Source organism: Anomaloglossus baeobatrachus, chromosome 3 (assembly GCF_048569485.1).
Source record: "Anomaloglossus baeobatrachus isolate aAnoBae1 chromosome 3, aAnoBae1.hap1, whole genome shotgun sequence".
Classification (NCBI taxonomy): Eukaryota; Metazoa; Chordata; class Amphibia; order Anura; family Aromobatidae; genus Anomaloglossus; species Anomaloglossus baeobatrachus.
The window spans coordinates 701446425-701463836 of NC_134355.1; the positions used below are offsets into that span (position 1 = coordinate 701446425).

The 17412-nt window shown below is 49.2% G+C and overlaps 1 protein-coding gene across 1 annotated transcript in view; it reads right to left on the reverse strand.

Moving 5' to 3' along the window:
- Positions 1-11803, reverse strand: part of LOC142297102 (uncharacterized) — a 55854-nt gene extending 44051 nt beyond the window's left edge. Inside the window, exons 1-2 of the mRNA XM_075341363.1 lie at positions 11710-11803; positions 6380-6517 (exon numbers count right to left, since the gene is read on the reverse strand). Coding sequence (XP_075197478.1) covers positions 6380-6457 — 78 coding nt within the window. The 5' untranslated portion in view covers positions 6458-6517; positions 11710-11803. The remainder of the gene's footprint in view (positions 1-6379; positions 6518-11709) is intronic.
- Between the last annotated feature and the right edge of the window lie 5609 nt (positions 11804-17412).

Here is a 17412-nt window from a genome sequence, read left to right on the forward strand (position 1 = left end):
TTACCTCTCCACTCAGCAGATAATATAGAATATACAAGAGTTTACCCTCCACTCAGCAGATAATATAGAATATACAGGAGATTACCTCTCCACTCAGCAGATAATATAGAATATACAGGAGTTTACCTCTCCACTCAGCAGATAATATAGAATATACAGGAGTTTACCTCTCCACTCAGCAGATAATATAGAATATACAGGAGTTTACCCTCCACTCAGCAGATAATATAGAATATACAGGAGTTTACCCTCCACTCAGCAGATACTATAGAATATACAGGAGTTTACCTCTCCACTCAGCAGATAATATAGAATATACAGGAGTTTACCTCTCCACTCAGCAGATAATATAGAATATACAGGAGATTACTCTCCACTCAGTAGATAATATAGAATATACAGGAGTTTACCCTCCACTAAGCAGATAATATAGAATATACAGGAGTTTACCTCTCCACTCAGCAGATAATATAGAATATACAGGAGTTTACCTCTCCACTCAGCAGATAATATAGAATATACAGTGTGACGGGGTGTACATCAGAGCAAAGAGAGACAACAGGCCGAGGATGATCCAACAGGTTTACTAACAGGAATACAGGAACAGCACACGACAAGTCCAAATAAAACAGATTCGGGGGCACCTCCCGATAATCCAAAGTGCCAGATCACGACGAAATAGTCCTCTTCAGAGTCCCAGAAATCCCACACAATCCACTGGACGGCGAGATCTGTCCGCAGAATCAGATCTCGCTCCCTTCCTCTTCAAAACTCAGCTCCCAACTGCATTTAGAAACAGGAGTGAATTGTCTGAGCTCGTGGGCCCGCCCCTCAAGGGTAGGGGTCTATGCAATGGTTGGGCCCACTAGAAGATTCTAGAAGGTTGGCTCCGAGATGTCTACAGGTTTGTGTAGTTGGCGTTATCCACTGCTTACGAAACAATGGGAAGTTCCCCTGGCTGTGTGGACAAGAGATAATTGCATTATGGGCCCAGAGACACAGGAGATGGGGGGGAAGGTATGGTTACTTACATCCCAAGACATAGTATTACAGCAAATACAGTGAGAAGGTAAAATACATCATGACAATTCCTTCCCCTCCCAACTTGTGTACGTACTAGGGACCTCTACAGGTCGCTGGTTAAGTACACGCAGGCATGGCTGACAGGACTCAAGGCTCCTCTTGCCTGGACAGTCCATCTGCATTTTGGTGTTGGCTGCCCCTTCTATATTGTATGGTAAAGTTATAGGGCTGCAGAGCCAGGCTCCATCGCAGTAATCGTCCATTGTCCCCAGAGACTCTGTTCAGCCAGGTGAGGGGATTGTGATCAGTAACCACAGTGAATTCCCGTCCATACAGATACGGCCGTAGTTTCTTAAGGGCCCACACTACAGCCAGACATTCTTTTTCAACAGTTGCATAGGCCACTTCTCGGTCCAGCAGTTTCCTGCTGAGGTAGGCAATGGGGTGTTCGTCCCCAGCTGCATTCACCTGGCTGAGGACAGCTCCCAGTCCATAAGCAGAGGCGTCCGTTTGCACAATAAATCTCCGCTTGTAGTCTGGAGCAGCCAGGACAGGATCGCAGACCAGAGCGTCCTTCAGCCGGTTAAAAGCCTCATCACAGGCTGGAGTCCAGATCACCAGCCGGGGCATTGTTTTCTTGGTCAGGTCTGTAAGAGGCTTGGCCACAGTACGGCTGTAATGGAAGTTCTGGTGGCCTCATTTCCATGGATGGGTTGTACACGTCCACATGGGCTGCTCTCTTGGCTTGACTTCTGGTTACCGCACCGACAAAGTGGCAATGAAGATTCCCCACATCATTTCCTAGAAGAACGTCTGCAGGGAGGCCGCTCATCACACCGACCACACATTGTTTTGCCCCAAAGCCATAATCCAGGGTCACACTCGCTCTTGGAATATATCTCTGGGTACCTCCTGCCAGTTCAATGGCAATTCCTGGTCCCTTTTGAATTGCTTGTGGTTGAATTACTCGGGGATCGGCTATGGTGAGGAAAGCCCCAGTGTCACGGAAGCCAACAACTTTTTGGCCATCCAGCACGACCTCCTGTAGATGTTTGTCCTGAAGATCAGAAGAACAGGTGGCTGGAGCTCGCACCCCATAGACTCCGGGTAGGGGAGCCAGGATATCTGAGTCACTTGGCAAGTCATCAGGTACAGAATCCAGCTCTTCTCCTGGTGAAGGTGTCTGTAGATAATGAACAGGCAAAGGCGGTCTGTAGCTGTTCTGTCTCCGAACACCTGGACATTGGAATTGCATGTGCCCAGGCTGCCCACACCCATAACATCTGCGCTCTGGGATTCTTCCTCCACATCGTATTCCCAAAGGTGGAGCACGAGTAATGCGAGGCACAGTCACACGAAGGTCCCCATGAGTTGACGGTCTAGGGTGATGGTGAACATTGGGGCCAGAAGGACCAGGGGCCGCCAGCGTTGGGGGGTTGGTGTTTTTTTTTTCTCACTGGGTAGTAGTTTTTTCCACTGAGGGTTAATGGTGAGAGCCTCATCAGCTAGAGCTGCAGCTTCCTCCACAGTGGCTGGTCTCCTTTCACGCACCCATTCCCGGATCTCAGCGGGGCACTTGAAGTAAAACTGCTCTTTTAGGAGGACCTGGAGGACGGTCTCCAAGGTTAAGGCCTTCTCTGCCTCCTCTGCCTCCAGCCAACGATGCCACAGATGTTTGAGTTTGTGGGCATACATCTTGAAGGACACTTCCTCATCACATGCTAAAGTACGGAACTGAGTCCTGTAAGTGTCTGGCGTTACAGCATAATGTTCTAGAATAGTCTGTTTAATATCCGCATACTCACAGTTCCACCGAGGGTCCATAGCTCTATAGGCTGCGGCAGCTCCATCCTCTAAGAGCCCAACCAGATGCCGCACGCGCTCCCTTTCTAGGACTTCCATTAATCGACACTGATGCTCAAAGTCCTGGAAGAAGCCCTCAATGTCACCAGCAGCCTCATTAAACTGCTTGAAGTCTTTGCGGGACACCCTGGGAAGTTCCCTCATGATGGGTGCTGGGGTTACAGTCTGTCTGGAACCTCTCGCGGCATCCACAGCGAGCTGCTTATCCAGCAGTGCCATCTCCTCCATCCTGCGCTCCTTCTCTTTAGCTCCACGCATGACCTCCATCTTATATTCTATGGTGGTCTCCTCTCCCAGCAAGGCCATCTCCTCCTCGTACCACACAACCCATTGACTTTTTTGGGTATTTACCTCCAGCTCCCGTCTTTGCTCCCCTTGCTGTGGAAATTGTTCCTCGGTGCCATCTTGCAGGCAAGCGTTTTCCAATGCCTCAATTAGTTGCTCCTTAGAGAGTCCTTTGTAGCCGACACCTAATTCACGGGCCTTTGTTTGTAGGCTCATCACAGTCCAGTTCCTGTATCCTGAGGTTCTAGTTTCAGACGTTGATTGGCCGTTGTCCTCCATTTCTTCTGCTCTGATCCCGCTGCTGCCACCAGTTTGTGATGGGGTGTACATCAGAGCAAAGAGAGACAACAGGCCGAGGATGATCCAACAGGTTTACTAACAGGAATACAGGAACAGCACACGACAAGTCCAAATAAAACAGATTCGGGGGCACCTCCCGATAATCCAAAGTGCCAGATCACGACGAAATAGTCCTCTTCAGAGTCCCAGAAATCCCACACAATCCACTGGACGGCGAGATCTGTCCGCAGAATCAGATCTCGTTCCCTTCCTCTTCAAAACTCAGCTCCACACTGCATTTAGAAACAGGAGTGAATTGTCTGAGCTCGTGGGCCCGCCCCTCAAGGGTAGGGGTCTATGCAATGGTTGGGCCCACTAGAAGATTCTAGAAGGTTGGCTCCGAGATGTCTACAGGTTTGTGTAGTTGGCGTTATCCACTGCTTACGAAACAATGAGAAGTTCCCCTGGCTGTGTGGACAAGAGATAATTGCATTATGGGCCCAGAGACACAGGAGATGGGGGGAAGGTATGGTTACTTACATCCCAAGACATAGTATTACAGCAAATACAGTGAGAAGGTAAAATACATCATGACATACAGGAGTTTACATCTCCACTCAGCAAATAATATAGAATATACAGGAGTTTACCTCTCCACTCAGCAGATAATATAGAATATACAGGAGTTTACCTCTCCACTCAGCAGATAATTTAGAATATACAGGAGTTTACCTCTCCCCTCAGCAGAAAATATAGAATATACAGGAGTTTACCTCTCCACTCAGCAGAAAATATAGAATATACAGGAGTTTACCTCTCCGCTCAGCAGATAATATAGAATATACAGGAGTTTACCTCTCCACTCAGCAGATAATATAGAATATACAGGAGTTTACCTCTCCACTCAGCAGATAATTTAGAATATACAGGAGTTTACCTCTCCCCTCAGCAGATAATATAGAATATACAGGAGTTTACCCTCCACTCAGCAGATAATATAGAATATACAGGAGTTTACCTCTCCACTCAGCAGATAATATAGAATATACAGGAGTTTACCTCTCCACTCAGCAGATAATATAGAATATACAGGAGTTTACCTCTCCACTCAGCAGATAATATAGACTATACAGGAGTTTACCTCTCCACTCAGCAGATAATATAGCATATACAGGAGTTTACCCTCCACTCAGCAGATAATATAGAATATACAGGAGTTTACCCTCCACTCAGCAGATAATATAGAATATACAGGAGTTTACCCTCCACTCAGCAGATAATATAGAATATACAGGAGTTTACCTCTCCACTCAGCAGATAATATAGAATATACAGGAGTTTACCTCTCCACTCAGCAGATAATATAGAATATACAGGAGTTTACCCTCCACTCAGCAGATAATATAGAATATACAGGAGTTTACCCTCCACTCAGCAGATAATATAGAATATACAGGAGTTTACCTCTCCACTCAGCAGATAATATAGAATATACAGGAGTTTACCTCTCCACTCAGCAGATAATATAGAATATACAGGAGTTTACCTCTCCACTCAGCAGATAATATAGAATATACAGGAGTTTACCCTCCACTCAGCAGATAATATAGAATATACAGGAGTTTACCCCTCCACTCAGCAGATAATATAGCATATACAGGAGTTTACCCTCCACTCAGCAGATAATATAGAATATACAGGAGTTTACCTCTCCACTCAGCAGATAATATAGAATATACAGGCGTTTACCTCTCCACTAAGCAGATAATATAGAATATACAGGAGTTTACCTCTCCACTCAGCAGATAATATAGAATATACAGGAGTTTACCCTCCACTCAGCAGATAATATAGAATATACAGGAGTTTACCCTCCACTCAGCAGATAATATAGAATATACAGGAGTTTACCTCTCCACTCAGCAGATAATATAGAATATACAGGAGTTTACCTCTCCACTCAGCAGATAATATAGAATATACAGGAGTTTACCTCTCCACTCAGCAGATAATATAGAATATACAGGAGTTTACCCTCCACTCAGCAGATAATATAGAATATACAGGAGTTTACCCCTCCACTCAGCAGATAATATAGCATATACAGGAGTTTACCCTCCACTCAGCAGATAATATAGAATATACAGGAGTTTACCTCTCCACTCAGCAGATAATATAGAATATACAGGAGTTTACCCCTCCACTCAGCAGATAATATAGAATATACAGGAGTTTACCTCTCCACTCAGCAGATAATATAGAATATACAGGAGTTTACCCCTCCACTCAGCAGATAATATAGAATATACAGGAGTTTACCTCTCTGCTCAGCAGAAAATATAGAATATACAGGAGTTTACCTCTCCACTCAGCAGATAATATAGAATATACAGGAGTTTACCTCTCCGCTCAGCAGATAATATAGAATATACAGGAGTTTACCTCTCCACTCAGCAGATAATATAGAATATACAGGAGTTTACCTCTCCACTCAGCAGATAATATAGAATATACAGGAGATTACCCCTCCACTCAGCAGATAATATAGAATATACAGGAGTTTACCCTCCACTCAGCAGATAATATAGAATATACAGGAGTTTACCCTCCATTCAGCAGATAATATAGAATATACAGGAGTTTACCCTCCACTCAGCAGATAATATAGAATATACAGGAGTTTACCCTCCACTCAGCAGATAATATAGAATATACAGGAGTTTACCCTCCACTCAGCAGATAATATAGAATATACAGGAGTTTACCTCTCCGCTCAGCAGATAATATAGAATATACAGGAGTTTACCTCTCCACTCAGCAGATAATATAGAATATACAGGAGTTTACCTCTCCGCTCAGCAGATAATATAGAATATACAGGAGTTTACCCCTCCACTCAGCAGATAATATAGAATATACAGGAGTTTACCTCTCCGCTCAGCAGGGAGATGATGTGTAGGGCGAGGTCGGTTATTCTTCTTGTCGTCTCCTTCTTGTCCTCGTCCATGCTTGTTGGTCGCTCTCTGGATGATCTCGGCTCCGGTTGTGCCGGGTCTTTATGATGGAGCTGGATATGACAGGGGGAATCATCATTCGTACAGGTGACATTGGGGGATTCGGCTTGTCAGATGCTTTATGATGGTCACTTATTAGTGTGGAGAGAGGACATAAGATCATATTTCTGCGGCTTCGCTCTGATCAGGACGACTCTTATCGTCAGTAACACAGGACATAAACGTCTTCTGGTCACGGGGACATAAGAACACGCAGACGCGGCGTCATCACTGCTCATTGCTCGTGTACAATTTTTTTTGGCTCGAGGTAAAATATAAAAGGTAAGTTATTAGGATTTGTGCATCTCATTATTTAAAGGGGATTTCTAGTGATAAGTTACCCGGCCTCCAGAGGAGCGGTGATAAGTTATTGGTCAGTGGGATCGGCATGGATGGGTAGAGCAGGGATTGTTTCCCTGGTTGTGGTGAAGGTGCAGGGCACACACGACCGGCGTCCATCATTCACCATCTCCGCGCTACACTCGGCTTTTTCCAGCCTCCTCGTACAGACTGAACAGAGCAGTGGCGGCCGCCCTGCTGCTTCTATACCGGGGATAATAGTTCCCCATTCTGATCGGTGCCGGTCCGAGCGGTCGGATGCTCACTGCTGTCACTTTTCACCCCTCTGTAGATACCTGTATAACGGTGGTGTCCATACTGTCTTCTATATGGTGCTTATAAACAATGGGTTCCTGTTGTATTGGACACACAATGAATGGGGCTATGGTCAAATGTCTAGGATGATCCATTTTCTACATGCACTGACCTTCCAATGAACAGTCTAAAGCCCCCGTCACATTTAACGACTTACCAGCGATCCCGAAAACGATGTGACCGGATAAGGATCGCTGGTGAGATGTCACACAGTCAGATCTTACCAACGACGCAGTAACGATCAGCAACCTGTATAACGATCTCAGTGGGCATTGGGTCTGTGTTAGGATGTCGTTCGTAGGCGTCAAACACCGCGATGCGTCCTGCCCAGCAGGACATCGCCTTTGAAGAAAATGGTCCCAACCATTCAGCAACGACTAGCGGTGTCACAGCAGGGGCCTGATCGCTGGATGGTATCTCACACAACGAGATCGCTGCTGCGTCACGGAAACTGTGACGCAGCAACGATCTCGTTAGCGATCTCGTGTGTGACGGGGCCTAAGTGTCCCCTGAGATGAATGCAATGTGAAGCTCATATAGATAAGAGGTGCGCACACACACATCCCCCCCCATGGCAGTATGCCCACACTACGTTACTCAATGGTATTAAATGTGGTTAAGAGGACAGAGGACAGGATACTCAGGAGGAATCTAAGAAAAGGGAAGAAACAGAGCATAAAGCCTGGGAAACAAGGAGAACTAGAGCTAGTAATACTGGAGGAGAATGATGGCGTCATCAGTGTCACTGAAACCTGGTGGAGTGACTGGCACAATGAGAACATACAGATGAAGGCCTAAACAAGGATATGAGATATACTAAAGAGGACAGGAAACTCAGAAGGAATCTAAGAAAAGGGAGCAATAGAGAACAAAGCCTGGGATTAAGGAGAACTAGAGCTGGTAATACAGAAGGAGGAGGATAGCGTCATCCGCGTCACAGAAACCTGGTGGAGAGACCGGCACGATGGGAACATACAGATGGAAGAAGACAACTTATTCACAAAGGACAGAACAAAAGATGAGGAGGAGGAGCGGCATTGTACATGTCACAGAAATTAAAGCTTCAAAGAATGAGAATCTATTAGAAGATATCTGGGTGAGAATTCATGGAATAAATAACGGGAAGCACATGATAATAGCTGTTTATTACACACCACCGGGTCACACAGAAGAGATTATTTCACACCAAATGGCCACATTTTAAAAAAAAACATGAAATAGTGATCATGGGAGACTTCACCTCCCCGGACATTTAGTGGGAAACCCTCACAGGTAAGAGGAAAGGCTCCAGCCAATTTTTATCCTCCTTGCAGACAACTTCACCTCTCAGCTAGTAGAAGAATATACGAGGGGAGCGGCCATCTTGGACCTCGTCCTAACAAACAACGAGGATATTGTTAAGGGACTGAGGATAATAGGGACACTGGGACTCAGCGATGGTTGGTTCTTTCCTTGAATTAGGGGTTGCAAGAGGGGAAACACCTGAGAAGACACAGACTTCAAGGCTTGACGTTAGCAGAGCGACTTCAAGGGCCTAAAGGCAGATTGGTATAATTCCATTTCACTGGGGGCCCCTCTGGTGGGGGGGCTAATGTGATGCCACTGGGGGTCTCCTCTGGTCGGGGGGCCTGATGCGATGCCGCTGGGGCTCCACGGGAAGGGGGGGGCCCTAGTGCGATGTTACAATGTACAATGCTGGGGAATTTGGGGGGGGGGTGTAAGATGATGGAGGAGGATGCTTGTAGTGGTGTAAAATGCAGGGGGATTGCCTGTGGTGGAACTTAGGTGGGTTTGGGGGAAGGGGGGGGGGGGGGGGAACGACGCTTGGGAAGGGCTTGGGGGGTACGACGCTTTGTATACAATGCTTGAAGTTTTTTCGGGGGTACGACGTTTGGGATGGTATGATGCTTGTGGTACAATGCTTGGTGGTTTTGGGGGTATTACACTTAAGGGGGATGCCTGCGGAAGATTTGAGTGGTGTATGACGCCGGGAGGATGTCTGCGGTGGGATATGGGCGGTGTAAGTCGCAGTGAGGATGTCTGCGGTGGGATTTGGGCAGTGTATGACACTGGGGGGGATGCATGCGGTGGCATTTGGGTGGTGTACGACGCTGGGGGGGGGGGAGCCTGCGGTGGGATTTGGGCGATGTACGACGCTGGGGGGATGGTTGCGGTGTAATTTTGGCGGTGTTCGACGCTGGGGTAGATGCCTGCGGTGGGATTTGGGCGGTGTACGACATTGGGGGGATGTCTGCGATGTAATTTTGGCGGTGTATGATGTTGGTGGGATGCCTGCGGCGGGATTTGGGTGGTGTACAACACTGGGGGTTTGCCTATGGTGGGATATAGGGGGAGGGTGTACGATGCTGTGGGGGTGCCTCTGGTGGATGGGGGTGGGGGGAATCAAGGAGGGTGAAATGCTGTGGGGGATGCCTGTGGTGGCAGGTTTACGGGGTGTACGATGCTGGGTGGATTGGCTGGGATATACGATGCTGGGGAGGATTCTGGCGCAGGCAATAACCCCCTCCGGCGCAGGCATTAACCCCCTCCGGCGCAGGCATTAACCCCCTCCGGCGCAGGCATTAACCCCCTCCGGCGCAGGCATTAACCCCCTCCGGCGCAGGCAATAACCCCCTCCGGCGCAGGCAATAACCCCCTCCGGCGCAGCCTTAGGCCTGAAACACATGTCCGCAGAAAACACGTGCGTGTCTCGCGGTCTGGTTTCGGGTCCGTGTTCCGTTTTGGATGTCCGTTTCTCCGGTACGTGTGACAGTGTGATGGCGTATGCTTGCTGTGCGTGTTGAATGTCCATATATGTGTGAGATACGCACGTGTCATATTCGTGTTCAGTCCGTGTGTCTTAAGCAGTTTCACCTTTTTAAAAACAAAAAAACCCACACGGACCGTACGGAAAACACACGTCCGTATCACATACGTGCAGACACGGACCCAATGACTTTAGCGGGTCCGTGTCTGCGTGATGCCGGAGATACGTGGACATGTCAGCCGTGTTTAAAAACCCACACACGTACAATCCACAAGGACACACGTTCCGTGTGGTTTTACGTGTGTGCGCCTGTTACCATAGGGTAACATTGGTGTACGTGTCTCCGTGTCGCTGGTACGTGCAAAAAAAGATTAAACACGCACCGGAGGCCATAATGAGAAAACAGCTTTCCCCATCACAAGCAGTGGCTCAGGTCAGGTTTGGAGAATTTTTCATGTGTTTGGAGACGAATATTCTAATATCTGTGCATTAGAGCGGAATGATGGAGGGGAGACTGCAAGCCCCCAATGCATGCCCCCCCAACATGCAGCGTCACCCAGTGCAAGCCCCCCCAACATGCAGCTTCACCCAGTGCAAGCCCCCCCAACATGCAGCGTCACCCAGTGCAAGCCCCCCCCAAAATGCAGCATCGCCCAGTGCAAGCCCCCCCCAACATGCAGCGTCGCCCAGTGCAAGCCCCCCCCAAAATGCAGCGTCGCCCAGTGCAAGCCCCCCCCCAACATGCAGCGTCGCCCAGTGCAAGCCCCCCCAACATGCAGCGTCGCCCAGTGCAAGCCCCCCCCAACATGCAGCGTCGCCCAGTGCATGCCCTTAACATACAGCGTCACCCGGTGCATGCCCCCCTTCCAACATGGAGCGTCAACTATAATCATGCAGGCTTTGCCCCTCCTGCATCCCCCCTTCCTGTAGCTTCGCCCCCCCCCTGCAGCCTCCCCTCCTGTGATCTCACTCACTCCTGCATCCCCCCCATTTCTGTGGCTTTTCCCCCCCTGCATCCCTCTCCTGTGGTCTCACCCCCTCCTGCATCCCCCCCATTTCTGTGGCTTTGCCCCCCCTGCAGCCCTCTCCTGTGGTCTCACCCCCTCCTGCAGCCCTCTCCTGTGGTCTCACCCCCTCCTGCAGCCCTCTCCTGTAGTCTCACCCCCTCCTGCATACCCCCCTTCTGTGGCTTCGCCCCCCCCTGCAGCCCTCTCCTGTAGTCTCACCCCCTCCTGCATACCCCCCTTCTGTGGCTTCGCTCCCCCCTGCAGCCCTCTCCTGTGGTATCGCCCCCTCCTGCATCCCCCCCTTCTGTGGCTTCGCCCCCCCCCCTGCAGCCCTCTCCTGTGGTCTCACCCCCTCCTGCATACCCCCCTTCTGTGGCTTCGCCACCCCCTGCAGCCCTCTCCTGTGGTATCGCCCCCTCCTGCATCCCCCCTTCTGTGGCTTCGCCCCCCCCTGCAGCCCTCTCCTGTGGTCTCACCCCCTCCTGCATACCCCCTTCTGTGGCTTCGCCCCCCCCTGCAGCCCTCTCCTGTGGTATCGCCCCCTCCTGCATACCCCCCTTCTGTGGCTTCGCCCCCCCCAGCAGCCCTCTCCTGTGGTATCGCCCCCCCCAGCAGCCCTCTCCTGTGGTATCGCCCCCCCCCTGCAGCCCTCTCCTGTGGTCTCACCCCCCCCTTGCAGCACCCCTCCTGTGGTGTCACCCCCCCTGCAGTCCCCCTTCTGTGGATTCGCCCCTCCATATGGGGGTCTCACCCCCTCCCCCGTTTCAATTATAATCACCTCTGTGATCACCTGGACTCAGAAATACAATGTTTATTCTGCCTGGAGTTGTCAGGCTGCGGGAGCGTCTAGAGTGGAGCGGATTTCCTGAAAGAATAACGTCACCGGAAAGGGCGGGGCCTCGTCAGTGCAGCGCTGTGGGCGGGAAGCAGCACGTCACCGGAAGGGGCGGGGCCTCGTCAGTGCAGCGGGCAGGAAGCAGCAGGGTTGCGCCTACAATGGAGGGGATTTGTTGTGGTCCTCATTATCGCCCCTCCACTATAGACAGCTCTGCACTGAGGAGACCAGAATGGAGGGATATAGTGACCACCTCATTATATCTACTCCACTATAGACAGCTCTGCACTGAGGAGACCAGAATGGAGGGATATAGTGACCACCTCATTATATCTACTCCACTGTAGACGGCTCTGCACTGAGGATACCAGAATGGAGGGATATAGTGACCACCTCATTATATCTACTCCACTGTAGACAGCTCTGCACTGAGGAGACTAGAATGGAGGGGATATAGTGACCACCTCATTATATCTACTCCACTGTAGACGGCTCTGCCCTGAGAAGACTAGAATGGAGGGGATATAGTGACCACCTCATTATATCTACTCCACTGTAGACAGCTCTGCCCTGAGGAGACCAGAATGGAGGGGATATAGTGACCACCTCATTATATCTACTCCACTGTAGAGGGCTCTGCAGTGAGGAGACTAGAATGGAGGGGATATAGTGACCACCTCATTATATCTACTCCACTGTAGACGGCTCTGCACTGAGGAGACCAGAATGGAGGGGATATAGTGACCACCTCATTATATCTACTCCACTGTAGACGGCTCTGCACTGAGGAGACCAGAATGGAGGGGATATAGTGACCACCTCATTATATCTACTCCACTGTAGACGGCTCTGCACTGAGGAGACCAGAATGGAGGGGATATAGTGACCACCTCATTATATCTACTCCACTGTAGACGGCTCTGCACTGAGGAGACCAGAATGGAGGGGATATAGTGACCACCTCATTATATCTACTCCACTGTAGAGGGCTCTGCACTGAGGAGACCAGAATGGAGGGGATATAGTGACCACCTCATTATATCTACTCCACTGTAGAGGGCTCTGCACTGAGGAGACCAGAATGGAGGGATATAGTGACCACCTCATTATATCTACTCCACTGTAGACAGCTCTGCACTGAGGAGACTAGAATGGAGGGGATATAGTGACCACCTCATTATATCTACTCCACTGTAGAGGGCTCTGCACTGAGGAGACCAGAATGGAGGGGATATAGTGACCACCTCATTATATCTACTCCACTGTAGAGGGCTCTGCACTGAGGAGACCAGAATGGAGGGGATATAGTGACCACCTCATTATATCTACTCCACTGTAGAGGGCTCTGCACTGAGGAGACCAGAATGGAGGGATATAGTGACCTCCTCATTATATCTACTCCACTGTAGAGGGCTCTGCACTGAGGAGACCAGAATGGAGGGGATATAGTGACCACCTCATTATATCTACTCCACTGTAGACGGCTCTGCCCTGAGGAGACTAGAATGGAGGGATATAGTGACCACCTCATTATATCTACTCCACTGTAGACGGCTCTGCCCTGAGGAGACTAGAATGGAGGGGATATAGTGACCACCTCATTATATCTACTCCACTGTAGAGGGCTCTGCACTGAGGAGACCAGAATGGAGGGATATAGTGACCACCTCATTATATCTACTCCACTGTAGACGGCTCTGCACTGAGGAGACTAGAATGGAGGGGATATAGTGACCACCTCATTATATCTACTCCACTGTAGACGGCTCTGCACTGAGGAGACTAGAATGGAGGGATCTAGTGACCACCTCATTATCGCCCCTCCACTGTAGACGGCTCTGCCCTGAGGAGACTAGAATGGAGGGGATATAGTGACCACCTCATTATATCTACTCCACTGTAGACGGCTCTGCCCTGAGGAGACTAGAATGGAGGGGATATAGTGACCACCTCATTATATCTACTCCACTGTAGAGGGCTCTGCACTGAGGAGACCAGAATGGAGGGATATAGTGACCACCTCATTATATCTACTCCACTGTAGAGGGCTCTGCACTGAGGAGACTAGAATGGAGGGATCTAGTGACCACCTCATTATCGCCCCTCCACTGTAGACGGCTCTGCCCTGAGGAGACTAGAATGGAGGGGATATAGTGACCACCTCATTATATCTACTCCATTGTAGACGGCTCTGCACTGAGGAGACTAGAATGGAGGGGATATAGTGACCACCTCATTATATCTACTCCACTGTAGACGGCTCTGCCCTGAGGAGACTAGAATGGAGGGATATAGTGACCACCTCATTATATCTACTCCACTGTAGAAGGCTCTGCACTGAGGAGACTAGAATGGAGGGGATATAGTGACCACCTCATTATATCTACTCCACTGTAGACGGCTCTGCCCTGAGGAGACTAGAATGGAGGGGATATAGTGACCACCTCATTATATCTACTCCACTGTAGAGGGCTCTGCACTGAGGAGACCAGAATGGAGGGATATAGTGACCACCTCATTATATCTACTCCACTGTAGAGGGCTCTGCACTGAGGAGACTAGAATGGAGGGATCTAGTGACCACCTCATTATCGCCCCTCCACTGTAGACGGCTCTGCCCTGAGGAGACTAGAATGGAGGGGATATAGTGACCACCTCATTATATCTACTCCATTGTAGACGGCTCTGCCCTGAGGTGATTAGAATGGAGGGGATATAGTGACCACCTCATTATATCTACTCCACTGTAGACGGCTCTGCACTGAGGAGACTAGAATGGAGGGATATAGTGACCACCTCATTATATCTACTCCACTGTAGATGGCTCTGCCCTGAGGAGACCAGAATGGAGGGGATATAGTGACCACCTCATTATATCTACTCCACTGTAGAGGGCTCTGCACTGAGGAGACTAGAATGGAGGGGATACAGTGATAACCTCATTATATCTACTCCACTGTAGAGGGCTCTGCCCTGAGGAGAACAGAATGGAGGGGATATAGTGACCACCTCATTATATCTACTCCACTGTAGAGGGCTCTGCACTGAGGAGACCAGAATGGAGGGATATAGTGACCACCTCATTATATCTACTCCACTGTAGAGGGCTCTGCACTGAGGAGACTAGAATGGAGGGATATAGTGACCACCTCATTTTATCTACTCCCCTGTAGAGGGCTCTGCACTGAGGAGACTAGAATGGAGGGGATATAGTGACCACCTCATTATTTCTACTCCACTGTAGACGGCTCTGCCCTGAGGAGACCAGAATGGAGGGATATAGTGACCACCTCATTATATCTACTCCCCTGTAGAGGGCTCTGCACTGAGGAGACTAGAATGGAGGGATATAGTGACCACCTCATTATATCTACTCCACTGTAGAGGGCTCTACACTGAGGAGACTAGAATGGAGGGGATATAGTGACCACCTCATTATATCTACTCCACTGCAGATGGCTCTGCACTGAGGAGACTAGAATGGAGGGGATATAGTGACCACCTCATTATATCTACTCCACTGTAGACTGCTCTGCACTGAGGAGACTAGAATGGAGGGATATAGTGAGCACCTCATTATATCTACTCCACTGTAGACGGCTCTGCCCTGAGGAGACTAGAATGGAGGGATATAGTGACCACCTCATTATATCTACTCCACTGTAGACGGCTCTGCACTGAGGAGACTAGAATGGAGGGGATATAGTGACCACCTCATTATATCTACTCCACTGTAGACGGCTCTGCACTCTGGAGACCAGAATGGAGGGATATAGTGACCACCTCATTATATCTACTCCACTGTAGACGGCTCTGCACTGAGGAGACTAGAATGGAGGGGATATAGTGACCACCTCATTATATCTACTCCACTGTAGACGGCTCTGCACTGAGGAGACTAGAATGGAGGGGATATAGTGAGCACCTCATTATATCTACTCCACTGTAGATGGCTCTGCCCTGAGGAGACTAGAATGGAGGGGATATAGTGACCACCTCATTATATCTACTCCATTGTAGACGGCTCTGCCCTGAGGAGACTAGAATGGAGGGGATATAGTGACCACCTCATTATATCTACTCCACTGTAGAGGGCTCTGCACTGAGGAGACCAGAATGGAGGAGATATAGTGACCACCTCATTATATCTACTCCACTGTAGAGGGCTCTGCCCTGAGGAGACCAGAATGGAGGGGATATAGTGATCACCTCATTATATCTACTCCACTGTAGACGGCTCTGCACTGAGGAGACTAGAATGGAGGGGTTATAGTGACCACCTCATTATATCTACTCCACTGTAGACGGCTCTGCACTGAGGAGACCAGAATGGAGGGGATATAGTGACCACCTCATTATATCTACTCCACTGTAGACGGCTCTGCCCTGAGGAGACCAGAATGGAGGGGATATAGTGACCACCTCATTATATCTACTCCACTGTAGACGGCTCTGCACTGAGGAGACCAGAATGGAGGGGATATAGTGACCACCTCATTTTATCTACTCCACTGTAGACGGCTCTGCTCTGAGGAGACCAGAATGGAGGGATATAGTGACCACCTCATTATATCTACTCCACTGTAGACGGCTCTGCCCTGAGTAGACTAGAATGGAGGGGATATAGTGACCACCTCATTATATCTACTCCACTGTAGAGGGCTCTGCACTGAGGAGACTAGAATGGAGGGGATATAGTGACCACCTCATTATATCTACTCCACTGTAGAGGGCTCTGCCCTGAGGAGACTAGAATGGAGGGGATATAGTGACCACCTCATTATATCTACTCCACTGTAGACGGCTCTGCACTGAGGAGACTAGAATGGAGGGATATAGTTACCACCTCATTATATCTACTCCACTGTAGAGGGCTCTGCACTGAGGAGACTAGAATTGAGGGATATAGTGACCACCTCATTATATCTACTCCACTGTAGACGGCTCTGCACTGAGGAGACTAGAATGGAGGGATATAGTTACCACCTCATTATATCTACTCCACTGTAGAGGGCTCTGCACTGAGGAGACTAGAATGGAGGGATATAGTTACCACCTCATTATTTCTACTCCACTGTAGACTGCTCTGCCCTGAGGAGACTAGAATGGAGGGGATATAGTGACCACCTCATTATATCTACTCCACTGTAAAGGGCTCTGCCCTTAGGAGACCAGAATGGAGGGATATAGTAACCACCTCATTATATCTACTCCACTGTAGACGGCTCTGCCCTGTGAAGACCAGAATGGAGGGATATAGTGACCACCTCATTATATCTACTACACTGTAGACGGCTCTGCCCTGAGGAGACCAGAATGGAGGGATATAGTGACCACCTCATTATATCTACTCCACTGTAGAGGGCTATGCACTGAGGAGACTAGAATGGAGGGGATATAGTGACCACCTCAATATATCTACTCCACTGTAGAGGGCTCTGCACTGAGGAGACCAGAATGGAGGGATATAGTGACCACCTCATTATATCTACTCCACTGTAGACGGCTCTGCCCTGAGGAGACTAGAATGGAGGGGATATAGTGACCACCTCAATATATCTACTCCACTGTAGAGGGCTCTGCACTGAGGAGACCAGAATGGAGGGGATATAGTGACCACCTCATTATATCTACTCCACTGTAGAG